The following is a 13,447-nucleotide window of genomic DNA, read 5'->3' as shown; positions in this document are numbered from 1 at the left end:
AAATCATGACAGCCTGCTGGAGTTTGCTAGCTTTCATGAAATCAACTGGAATATCAGTTCAGGTCACAGTGGACAAACATCCATAATACAGAAACCACACTCACAATTAGCATTTGGCTGTTCCAGTCTTACATACGTTGAGGTGAGACCTCCAGATCAGATTTAAGGCATATTGGTATGGCAGAATGGGAAATATTTCACTGTTCCTGTTCTGGAGAGACAGTTCTTAATCTAGCACCATTCTTAAAGCATCAAACTCTTAGTTTTAAATGAAAATATACCTTGTTCTTTTATAAATTATAAAAATATCTTGGGCTTCATTCTCATTTACACTAAGGTGCCATTAAACATCACTCCAAAGAGGAATACTTACTGTAAGGGCCCTTTTACTGCCGGAGTGGTGTTAAAAGAGGCCTTAATGGAAATGAGAATTAGGCTCCTTACCTTACATTGTAGCTCACTTCATCCCACACTAACACGGTGTGGTTCCTTGTCTCCATCTTTTCGCACATGCTGTGCTAACGTAGTTTATTTCAGCATGCCATTTCATAACCAGCGCAGCATCTAGACATTTCACAGCAATATCTTCAATATAATTTGTAATTTAATTTAAATGTGACTGGAGAAAGTAGCAGGTAAACCAAGAATTCCAAAAGGTACTTTAGAAACTTTACACGTACTTTCTCTGAAGACTTCATAGCCCCTTCGACTTTCATAGCCACCATCTGTCATCTTCTCATTCCCTTTCTTGTTTTTCTCACCTTTCTTGTTGCCATTTTTAGCTGTAGGATGAAAAGAAAAACAAGTTTTACTTCTTGTCCACTGTCAAGTGTATTTAACAATGGCTAACTACACAGTGAATAAAACAGTTTGCTTCTGTAGGATGGCATTCCAATCCTTCCAATGCAGCAGATGTTTAGAATATCCTGTTATTCTTTTCCCAGGTATGAGAACTATAGAAATATGGGTGCAAGGAATCAGAAGTGTCCTTTTCTTTGCTGCAGTATGAAGGAACCAGATATGCATTTCTTTCTTGCACAAATGGAATTCATTTTTTAATGTCTACACACGCTCCAGTGACAGTTTATTGCTCAATCCTCCTCATCATTTGATCAAACATATAAGGGCCCCATCCAACACCTACTGAAGTGAACAGAAAGACTCCCCTGGACTTTAATGGAGTTGGATCAGACCTTAAAAGGGGTGAGTATATTTAATCTGCAGTGATCCAACATCTTCACAGACCACCACCAATATTCTAACCCAAGGCAAGAATGCTCCCAAAGCTGGTGAGCACAAAAGCAGCACTGTTCTGCACCTATATTCTGATTTGTTGCAATGTCCTCCATGCACAACCCTTCTCATCTCCATGCAGTTTATTCCTGCCAGGAGAATGAATAGTATGTTTGGTTGGGTTTGCATAGAGGTAATTTGTAAATCAGGAGACAGGCTGACTATGACCATCTGCAGAGAACATTCAACAATCCCATCCTAACAGAAAAGAAGCCTGAAAACACTGTACAACTCTTTATGGCATATCCCCTCTTAATTGTTTTTAAATATACACCCACTCTGTTAGGCTTTTGATATTAGTGCAATACTCCAGATTGTCCAAGAGTGGTTCTATGGAGAGAGTAAAGGGGCAAATTTAGTGCTCTATTTCTCATCTGGCTTTGTGCCACTACAGTGATTAATTCTCTTTCTGTCCACATGTATCTGAGCTGGCCAAATGCTCCACAGAGCTCTCCACCTGAATTTTAAAATGAACTCATGTCAGCCACGCATGGACTCCTTTTATGTCTACTTTCCATGAAGGTCCAGAAAGTGGAATGTTAAGCTCTCACATTCACATATTCATACAAGGAATTATATAGATTATATGGCAATAGATGCAGCTTCACACAACAGGGAGACACTGCTCACCAGGGCCTTTGCATGGGACATTAAAATGAGCCAGATAACTATCTGATGCATCCTTTGAGTACAGGACAGCACATGCACAAGCAGCTCCTCTGTGTGAATATGATGAGAGAAAAATCAAATTTAAATTCTGCACTAGAAGACAAATCTTTCAGTAGCCTAATTATCACAAGGACGATGTGTCAGGCACCACTTGGGGTTCCAGGTGGATGGGAGGGTGAAGTCTCAAAAACTTACCTAACGTTTCCTGAGATTTTACTGAATGATATCAGCTTTGTGAACTAACTAAAACAGCAATTCTGCAGGCTATGAAGAAGCAACAAATTATATAGTCATTTTTACTTTAAATGTCTGGACTGATAAATTGTTAATCAAGGGAAATTTTCCACGATTTCATTGCGATCCAATTTTTGGTTATTTTCTCAGTATCCAGGAAGTTGGCTATGTCCATTTCACAAGAAAGAAGGAGCAAACAGTCCAATCAGCCTTCAGGAAGTGAGCGGCAAGTGGTGGAATGTATTTAAGTAGACAGAAAGAGAGGGGTGGGTCCCGCAGCTGTGTTTGCAGGATTGGAGCCATGAGATATGTGTGTGTGTGACTGGGGTGAAAGTGGTTGGGGATGACTAGAATCAGGGGCTGGCATAGAGTCTGTGGGGGACCAGGAACTGGAGTTTGGCGGGGGGTGGGGTGTATTTGGGGGAGGGGCAGAGTGGGATCGGAGGGTTTGGGGGGAGGAGATCCTGGCAAATGGAGAAGATTGGGGTAGATGCCCCTGGGGGAGAGATAAAGGGCTAGAATTGGGTGGGTCAAGGGCGGGGCAGGGGGAATGGGCCTTACCAGATCTGATCCTGAGGCACAAAGTTGAATTGTTGGCTGGGGTTGTTGATTTTCTGATTCATGCCCCCACGCTGCACTAGCATCCTGTGGTGGCCAGTCTGGGCCTTTCAATCTGGCCAGATGCCTGGGACTGAGCCAGCCTGGCGCCAAGCCGTGCCTCCTCAGATGTTGTTAGGCGACAGCAGCAGAGCTTGGGCTCTTGAGTGGGGCCTGGGCAGGCTGCACAGTAAAAAAGGGTCTGGCAGTGATAATGCCATTCCCCCCCACCGCCCTCCAATCCGCAGAACCAGCATCCCCAGAACCAGCTCCGAGTCCTCAGCATCCCCTCTGCCCCCCCCCCCCCCCAGGCAGAATGCACAGAGACCTAGTGGCAGGACCACCCTAGTCAGCTGGCACCAGTAGCAGCCTGAGCTCCTCCCCCACTGTTCTCCAGGGGCATGGGGAGACCACCTACCAGCTTGGCACTGCACTGCCTCGGAGGCTGCAGCAGCAGCTGAATTCCCAGCTGGAGGACAAAATTTTACCGAATGTGTTGGCAGCAAGCAGGGGCTTCATCCCGCTCTGCCCCTGCCCTCCTTGTGGCACCCCTGTCTGTGTATCCCACAAAGAAAAAGGACTTCTTCACTACAGGCGCCAGCTTCCTCCGGGCCACAGGGGTGCCCTGCCCCCACCCACCCCCTTCCCCCAAGCCTTCATGCCCACCCCACCTCTTCCCGCCCCTGCTCCACTCCCACCCATCCTCTTCCCACCCAGTTCCATCCCCTCCTCCAAGCGTGCCCCATCCCTGCTCCTTTCCCTCCCCCCCAGCACCTGCTGCATGCCACAGAACAGCTGATCTCAGCAGGCAGGATGCACGGGGAGGGAGCGGGAAGAGTTGATTGGCGGGGTTGCCGGGAAGCACTGGGAGGGGGGCGCTGGCTGCAAGTGGTGCTAAGCACCCACTAATTTTTTTATGTGGGTGTTCCAACCCTAGCAGACCCATGGAGTCAGCGCCTATGTTCTTCGCTTTTTATACAAATCACCTAATGCTGCTTATATCTTGCTCCCTCACCATAAATTGCTACCTCTCGCTGAGAGAATCAAAGCTCACATGGCTTCTTGAAGTCCTCCTCCCAAACCTTAGAGTTACACTCATCCAATCAGAGAACAGAAACAATAGCATGTGATTTATCTGACCAATCACAACTAAAAAGATCAGGTTGAATTTTTAATCTGGGCTACTGGATATTGCTGCCAAACTGTTCAAATTCAATCCATCATGCATGCAAATCCTCTCTTATTTCCTTCGAAAAAGTAGTACATTGACATAATGAATAAACTGGAGCAAATCATAATCCATCTACCAGCATTCCAGAAGCAGATTCAGTCTCATGCTTATCTCTCTCCAGTCTATTAATGAAATCTTGATTTTTTTTTAAAAGGCCCTTTTCTCACCTCAGATCAGTTTGGATATAGAGCTGTTATCCAAGGTAATGTGCTAAAACGTGTTGAATCCTTTCCGAAGGAACACACCCAACAGCTGGCTGAATCTGAATACAAGCAAGACAGTGGTGATGCTGGTGGGCAGAGGGAAGCATTTGGAGGAGTTTGCAGCTACAGCGCATTCTTCTTTGGTTGAAGGTACTCATCCACATTTGGTCAATTCAGTTCATGATCAAGGAATACTCTTGGATTCCTCACTGATGCTAAGTTCTCACAAAGCAATATCTGTGAGTAATGCTTTCTATCGTCTCGTGTTGGCTAGGAGACTGCCCCGTCCTGGCAGATGATGGCCTGACCTCAGTTATTCATGCCTTCACTTCTTGGCTGGACTACAGCACTGCAGTATTCCTGGGCATGAAGCCTTCAGCACCTAGGAAACTCCAATTGATACAGAACTCTGCAGAGCATCTCCTCAGCAACACAGGCTACCCGCAAGAACTTCAGACTTGTTCTCTACTCTCTACACTGATTTCCCATAGAATTTCAAATCAAGTTCAAGGTCTCAGTCCTTATACTTGTCCCAGGCCATAGAGTGCTTTGAACATATCTAAAAAACCAAATGAAACTCTGAGTTGAAGACTGTGATCAACAACTACACCCCTCTGGCACAAAGGAAGGTAAATAAAGGTAAAGCTTGTTTGTGCAGGAGTCAACACTTTCTTTGGGGCTGATCCGAGACTTTGGAATAAATTCCCTCAGGAACTAAAGACCATCACAAACCGCATCACCTTTCTATTCAAGTGCAAGCCATGCTTTTTTGACTTGCCTCCCCTAACACACACATAGCAATGTGAATATTTATTTAAAAAACTACCAAAACAAGACACTCCACTACACATTTGTACCCCTGGGGAGAGGACGAGAGAAGAACAAATGAGAGTTATGTAGCCATGTTGCTTAATGCATTACTGGAAGATGCTCAGATATTACAGCCATGAATGTGGTGTAAGAACAGATATAGAATAGAATCCACTGAAGCCGATCAGACTAGTTGATTTCAGTGGGCTTTGGATCAGGTCATAAATAAGCAAGAATGGATTAGAAAATACAAATCCACTTGTGATGGGATCTGTCAATCCAACCTTTTACTTTCCAAGGATTACATGGTACAGCTGAATTTATAAGAGTCATAAGGGAGGCAAAGGGCAGGATGAGATTGATGTATTGTTATGTAACTCAAGTGCTCGCAAATACTGCTTTAATAAAAAATAAATCCACAGCATAATCCTGGGTTTGCCCACCTAAAGTCAATGGGAGACTTGCCCGTTGCCTTGAATGGAAATGAATTTGTACTTATATTAATACTTCACAATGTAAACCAGCTGCATTCAAGCCATCAACAGTAATGAGCTTAAATTAATCAATTACATGTCATATGCAATTTGCTGTAGCCTTTACACAGTTATGATTTTAGTCCAACTTTAATTCAAAGTTAGCACTGATCACTACCAGCTGCCCAGCCACAGGGCAGATCACACGTTCCCATTCCTCTGCCTTTCTTTATTCCAGCCAAGATCCAGTCTATTGTTTGCTACACCATATAATTAATCCAACATGCCCCTGCTTCCACTAAGCTTCACAAAAAAGGAGCATTTTGTTTACTGTATGTCCATTGATTTAATCTCTATTCAACGTAAAAGTGTTTGTTCATATATATAAATATATAAATACATACATACTTACACACACCTCCACACCTATTTACAGTTAGGTTCATAATTATTAGTTAAGCACCAATCAATCATGAGCTCAGCATGATCTGTACCTTTATAAGGCCAATTTTTCAAAATTGGGTGTGCAATTCTAGGCACCTACATTTGTATTTTGGCACTTACGTAAGTGACTTGGTTTTCAGAGGTGCTGAAAACCAACAGCTTTAATTTATTTTAATGTTACTAATCCATGTAGCACTGCACTGGATGGTGTTTTAGATTTAACCTACATAATTGCTGGATCATGCTATAGTGCCTTGGATAGTTATTTTGTGTAGATTACAGACAGAGCAGCTAGTGCCATCTATCGTTAAGGTTCTACAATACTTCCCAGTATAAGATCTCTTTCTTCAGTTGCTTATAACTTTGCCAGTCCTTAAGCGTTCAGGTTGAGCTTCAACATGTTGGGTGTCTGCCTTAGGCTGAATTATTTTGGGTAGTTTCAGTTGAAATGTTTCAGACATTCCAGAGCATGAGTAAGAGGAAAACGTGTTTTTTCCCCACGTTAAAAAAAAAAATCTTATGACAAATTTATTTAAGATGTTCTAGAGCCTCCATGTTTTGGAGCAGGGACTTGAAATTTGTCAGAGAGCCACGCGGGTGTCGGGGATGTGCCCTTTACTGTCACCCTGAAAAAAATGCTCAAATATGGCTATGCTAGAAGCCTTTGAAAAATTTCAATTCACACATGCACAGCAGAGACTTCTTAGAGGTTGGCAGCTCAATTTCTCTGCACTGAACATGGTCCAGTCCAGGGCTGAAAGGGCTGAGCAGGACTTTCCCTGTAATTACTTCAGGCTGCGTGGCCCCAATCATCAAAACCAAGGACAAGGAAATTGTCCCTCATGCTCTCAGTGCCCAGGTAGCGAGGAGGAGGAAACCATCTGACTGAAATGCAGAAGAAATAGGAGCTGGATATGGGAGGAAGCAGGTAGGGTTGGCACAAGGAATCTGGAGGTGGAAGACTGGGAACCAGGGGGTAAGAATGAGAGATGGAGACTGGAAGAGGAGGCCTGGGAGGAGAGGAGATTGGGAACAACTGGGACCAGCATGGGGATACCGAGACTGGGAGCTTGTGGGGGCAGAGAGACTGAGACTTGGTCACGGAGCTGAGACTGGCTGGTCAAGGAGAGAGAAACTGGAATGAGGAGACTAAGATTGGCTAGGTGAGGGGATGGGTATTGGGAGGAGCCAGGGATGAGGGGGTGGACACTAGGATGAGAAACTGGAGGGAGGAACAAGAATGGCACAAGGACAGCATGGAGGGAACAAGGGCACCAACATTTCCAATTCTCACCATTCCTCAACAAATGTGTGTGGAATGTATCTCATATCCCCCTCTAGTACTGGTCCACATAGAAGATGACCACCTAAAACTGCTGCCAGTTACTCCCTTAGTTCAAGTGGCAGAAGTCTGTATGGTAGATCTAAAGGCTCCAGCCCACCTGATGAATCATGTGGGTGTCAATGCAATGCCATAGCATGGAATTTCTGTTTTTACAGTTTGCTTTTTTAAAAAACCTAGGAAATTACAAAGAAAAACTATATTAAAAGAACATTAAAGTTGGGACACCAAGTGCTCAAAAGTTAGGAAATGCACCCTTATGGCATGAGGTCGCTCTGCAGACCCCTTTTCATCAATCTCACCCCTCTCCAGGGCTCCACAACTAAACTCACAACAGATCACTCTTGCAGGCCCTTCTGCAGGGCTTTATTTATTTTCTAAAACAAACAAAAATGAAAACATTAAGCAGTTACCCTTCTGACCTTAGTCTCTGCTCCTAAGGCTACTGCCAGGCCTCCTGTCTCCGGCAGACCCTGCCATTCCTTCCTTTCTCTGCAGTTTCTTCAGCTTCCTCAGACCCTCTGCCCCCCTTCCTTGTACTCTTTATCAGCTGATCCCCATTCAAATGTGACTCCTTAGTAACTGGGATTGGAGGGGCCCAGGCCTCTGGCCCTTAAAGGGACAAGCCACCCTGTTACAGCCATTAATTCAGTCCCCTTGTGAATATGCATTACAAGAGTCTTTAATTGCATGATCACATACTATTTGTTTTCCACAGGACCCCTACCTTATTAACCCCACAGGAGGGACCTGTCCTGGGAATGAATCAGTGTGGTGTAAAGGGGGTTGCTATCTGTAGGACTCCGTCCTCATTTGTTGCAGAAGTTGGAAAGTGTGTGAATGAGGAAGGAGATTGCAGGAAGAGAAGAGAATCAAATTCTAACCCTGCCTTTGCCACAGAGCTCCTGAGTGATGCTGGGCTTTCTGGAGTATGTTTGCAGCTGTGCTGCTAGGAAAGTTGGGGGAAAGCCAGCAGGGAGCTTGGAGGCAGTATGGAGCTACAGAGCCTCCATGGAGATGGCTCAGGACTTGCTAGATCACCTGAGCGCTAGCTCTTGGAGAATCAACTGATTTAGTGTTATGAGCTGCCTATCACCTCCTCACCAAACTTCACCAAGGGAAGACTTTTCAGTAAATTCTACAAGTGCAAGCATGCAAAGTTTCTAGACACCCATTTGGTCAAAGGGGATAATGTGGCTGTACATATGTGGGGCTTCTTACATACCTGCTGGAGTCCGAAGAGCTGTGAACTGAACCCTGTACACAAACAGGGGCCACTGCACCTCAGGGGGAACTCTCCTGCCTCCCACCCCCCACAGAAAATGGGAGGAAAGACAGTGCATGCACTACCAGATAAGCTGAATCAGCACATCCCAGAGATACCCTGCCAGTGCCATCTGCTTTTGAACTTTCTGTCTAGCTGCTGATCCCCAGTGGAGCACCAGGTTATAAGTTTCTTGTACCACTGCTACCCTCACCCAGGCAGACTCTATGCCACTAGAGTCCTCTGCCCTGGGCTATACCTGCAGCTAAGATCTGCTGGCCCTCTAACAATTTTCAACACTGCAGAAATGGTAAATTTGGGGCATAACTTATAAAAAGCTGTTTTCAATTTTTTCTTGATCAGAAAGTAACTACATGTAAAACTGGTAAAAATCAAACTGCAACCCTTAATTTAATATCACCTATATGCAATTGGGAAGAGTTAATGCCACTCAGAAAACCTTATTTCTCCAATTTGCTGTGATGTGGGTGTCTTTATTTTGAAAATTTTGTGCCATATCCCATAGTACTTAAGGATACAAAATTCCTACTGAAGCCAATGGGAGTTTTGCCTGAGTGAGGGCTTTGGCCCTTAATTTTATAAGACTGTTGCTTACTTCGTGAAATAATTTCGATTTCAAATTTCCTCCAAAGAAATTAAACAAGACAAATGCAATCGGAGAATGCTTGTAGAATAAACTGCCGAGCCACCTTAGTGTAACTGTGTCAAAATAGAAACCACTCTACTGTGCTTACTGACCAGAGTTTTGGGAACGATAGTAATGTGTAGGTTTCCAATAGCTTGTCTTCTCTCAGCCAAAGACATTACATGTAATAACTGAAGTGATGGACGATATGGCTGTCTTTTAATTTATTTATTAAATTATGTATTAGTACCTCCTAATAATTAAAATTAATCCCCCTAGTAACTGATCTCTCTGAAGGAATATCCCTGTTTACATTTCTTCCATGGGAGGGCTTTAAAGTGAAATCTGACAGTGATTCACCTGTTCAAAGGTGAAGAACATTTAGAGTTAAAATGACTAGGGGTACAATAAGAAATCATCATAAGACAGACAAAACAGATCTTACCATGGAGTGAGTCTCTCTTCATTTGATTGCAAAAATGTAGTTTCAGCAAGCAGCCAAATGTGAAATATGATAAGAAGGGAAGTTCATGCACCAGCTGGAGTCTCATTTGATTAATGAAATGCAGTGTTTTTGAAAACTCTTAATGTGACAGGTGAGAGGGAAAGGGTAAAAGTGCATGTGAGATTTCCAAAGAGCTGAAAAGCTTGGTGTTAGAAATTAGTATATGTCATCATCCCCAGCACATTTATTATTATTACTATCAGTATTAGAGTATTAATTTATGTTAAAAGTCAGAGTCAGTTTGAGACTCAACAGAGCTCTTAAAGTTTGGAGGAAGAGGTGGAAAGTTACCTGGTGGAATCTCGAGAATGGATTTTTCTTTTTTGTTGCCTTTCTTCTGTTTTAACTCTTTCTTGCCCGGTCTGAACCTTGGGGACTCCTCTGCCTCTGCAACGTGGGCTGTTTCTTCCTGTCCAGGTTGCTCTGTGAAAGGGGAAAATTCCTCATCGGGACCTGGATAGGAATAATAATGATCCCTGTTTATAATCTCCTGCAGGTAATAATCCTGATCCTCCACAGGCAAAGCCTGGGATAAATCCCCAAGCAGTGCTAACCCAAAGGCACAGAGAGCAAGACAGAGCTGAGACGAACAGGAGCCTTTCTTGCTAAGGGGAATCATTTTTTTAAAGCAGCACAAAAGCTCCACTATGTGTCCCAGATCCTTATTCAGCAGATAGGAAAAACAGCAAGCCTTGGTCACTGGTGAATTCCAGGACTTGTGGAGGGATAAAGAGTCCAGTCTGTGATAAGTGCTTCTGCTTAGACTTGTTTGCAAAAGTTGCAAGTAGTGCAGTGAGAGAGAGAGGACTGAGGAGGGAGGGAGGCAGGAGCCCGAGGTGCATGTGATCATAGGACTCACCAGCCAGACACATATACAGACACACAGGGGGAAGAGAGAGAGAGAGAGAGAGAGAGAGAGAGAGAGCGCTCTGCTTTGCCTGCCAGCACTTGGCAGGTGTGACTCTCCAGAACCCTCTGTCTTGCTTTCTTTCTTGCTTTCTGTTTCCCTCTCTTTCTTTCCCTTCAAAAACAAGGGTTACAAGACACAGTTTTCAGCTCAAAGGCTTGGCTTGTGTAATGCTTCTGCAAGGTGGTGTTGGCAGCAATGGGGGCCAGATTCAATATCTAGGGGTTCCTCTTAACAATGAGAAACAGACCTGGTTCGAGCCCCTACCCAGTAATCTGGGAAAATTAAACACTATCCCTGGGCACATCTAAGAAACAATACTTCCCCACTCGCACACCCGGAGTCTGCATATAACAAAAGAAAAGTTTTATTAAAAGGAAGAAGGAACACAGAATTAATTTGGGAAAATACTGAAACAAATTATTCAAAAGAACGTAAACCATAAACAAACACCCTCTCCACAGTATATGGGGCAGTGACTTTTGCCTCTGTTTCCCACCTTGCAGTGTGAAAGTCTGATGGACGAATGCCCCTTTAACATGCCACTCCCCTTTCCCTCCACTGCACCCCACTCTCTGTTGTCCGAGGTCAGCCACGTCCTGGAACTCAAGGGTGCATTCACGTCAGATCACCTCCCACCCTGAAAGGGGGAAGGGAGGAACATGGAGCAATGTCTCTGCTGCTCTCAGGAATCCCTGCCTCTACTTGCTAGTCTTCCACCGCTCACCACCGCCATTCTGCTGCCGCTCGCTGTTCCTCTGCCTCTGTTAGCCACTCTCTGCTATGTCTGCTGCTGGTTGCCGCTGCTCCCGCCGTTATATCTGTCACTGCTTGCTGCCGCCTCTGTAATGCCATGATCTGAGGTTCCACCACTTAGTCCAGTTCTTAATGATCTCAGCTCTGAGTGATTTCACTGGGTAGCAGGCAACCTCGCTGCTAATGCAGCCTCTGCGTTGTCTTTCACTGCAGCGCTGTCCCCACACCTGACGCCAGGTCTAAGGCTCATCCGTGGTTTGAGCTCTAGGAATCAGTGAACAGAACCAAGGACTCTCAACTGAGTTTGATCAGTTCTGTATTTAAACATTGGAGAGGGGAGGGTCAAATGGTGTCTAAGACTTATTAAACAGAGACCTTCCCATCCCCCTCACTTTCCCTTGGATTTGGCACCGCTCCCCCCATTTTGCAAATGAGGTTAATTTTACAGTGAGCCTTCAATCAGAACATGCTCAGTACAGTTCTGCTGCTCTTCACGTACACAATAAGGATAGCAACATTTAATCACCCCTGCATTCAATACTATAGTGAATTTTAACCCAAAGCAGCCAAAATTGAACACTTTGGCAAAGCAGCTCTTCCTACTACAGGTCCCGAGGAAGAGTTCTGTGTAGCCTGAAAGCTTGTCTCTCTCACCAACTTCCAATAAAATGTATTACCTCACCCACCTTGTCTCTAATATCCTGGGTCTGACACAGCTACACGACCACTCTATGCAAATATACACACTGCTCCTGAAGTCTCTTCCCTCAGATCATCGCTTGATGGCAGGGGAGAGCTCACTCAGGCCCTGGCTTACACTTGCAAGTTGCAGTGACTTCAGTCCTCATATACACAGTTGATCCTGAACTCCATTTATTTGACAAAAAGTAAAATTGACAACAAGCATTTGCCTTCCAGTCACTGTATAAATGTATGTCTCCTCCTTGAGAGAGAGACTATGTGCTATGCACCTAGATCAAAGAAAAATTACTGTTTCTGTGGTTTGATTATAAAGTACAATTAACATTGTTTTATATGAAGCAGTGGACAAAGGAAAATGTGTCTCCATGATCTCCTTTTTGTCCTAAGGCATTTTATTTGGTTGCATGGGGTGGATAAAAAACAGGTGTTGATGGCGATCTGTACTTTCCTTCCCATTTTCTTAATTTTGTGCACTTTCTCTACACTGGTGTTTTATACAGCAACACAAAGGCAAGAAAGTGAAAGATTTGCAGAAGGAGAGTTGTTGGAGATAATCTTAAGTAAGGAAAGTAAATCTATAGTCCCACTGCCCCACTTCTGCTCCTTCCCATCCTGGCCCGGCCTTGTCCCCAGTTCTCCCATAGACCACAGCTCTCAGGGGGCCTCCATGAAGCTGGGTACCATGCAATGCAGGAAGTGTGTAACCCTTGACAGGTTACTCAAATCTTGGTACACACTGAGGAAAAGGAATCAGATTAAGCTTGGGGTTCTCTAAGCCTCACTTAGGAGTAGGACACAAGAATTGCTCCAGGACAGAAGCAACTGAAGATCAAGCGAAAATATCAAAATATCCTCCACAGATTTCAAGCCCTTCATCAGGTCCTTTCACCTTTAAACTCTCCATACACGCACTCTCTACTACTATATATGAGAGAGAAAGGTTATTCATATCAAACATAATTCAATTGTAGGTCTTCTGCACAATGTTGTTGTGGATTAAAGCAAAACTTCACATCTCAGCACCCATAAACCTTTGTAAGTTTGCTTTCCAGATCTATCCACTGAGACTTAAGTGGATCCTTACACTTTTTATCCACTATTTTACACTTTTTATCCACTACTTTAAACTTAATCATCACCGTAGTTTTCTTATTCTCCTCCCTCAGCAATTTCTTGACAACAGCTGTGATCCTCACTTCTGCTGCACACAGAGTTAGAGCTGGTAGGAAATTATTTACAAAAAAAAAAAAGTCAACAGAAATGAAACAAAAATAATTTTCATTCATTTTGAAAATAATAATCCTATTTGAAAATTTGTATGTTTTCAGAGGAAAAAAAGTCTGAAAACCAATTGTTTTCATCCAAAAATGT

The 13,447-nt window shown here is 44.0% G+C and overlaps 1 protein-coding gene across 1 annotated transcript in view; it reads right to left on the bottom strand.

Moving 5' to 3' along the window:
- Positions 1 to 10,476, bottom strand: part of CPXM2 (carboxypeptidase X, M14 family member 2) — a 103,624-nt gene extending 93,148 nt beyond the window's left edge. The window contains exons 1-2 of the mRNA XM_073354133.2: positions 10,003 to 10,476; positions 681 to 782 (exon numbers count right to left, since the gene is read on the bottom strand). Coding sequence (XP_073210234.1) covers positions 681 to 782; positions 10,003 to 10,330 — 430 coding nt within the window. The 5' untranslated portion in view covers positions 10,331 to 10,476. The remainder of the gene's footprint in view (positions 1 to 680; positions 783 to 10,002) is intronic.
- Positions 10,477 to 13,447: the final 2,971 nt, after the last annotated feature.

Source organism: Lepidochelys kempii, chromosome 7 (genome assembly GCF_965140285.1).
Source record: "Lepidochelys kempii isolate rLepKem1 chromosome 7, rLepKem1.hap1, whole genome shotgun sequence".
NCBI classification, from domain to species: domain Eukaryota; kingdom Metazoa; phylum Chordata; order Testudines; family Cheloniidae; genus Lepidochelys; species Lepidochelys kempii.
This window is presented reverse-complemented; position numbering and strand designations above follow the sequence as displayed.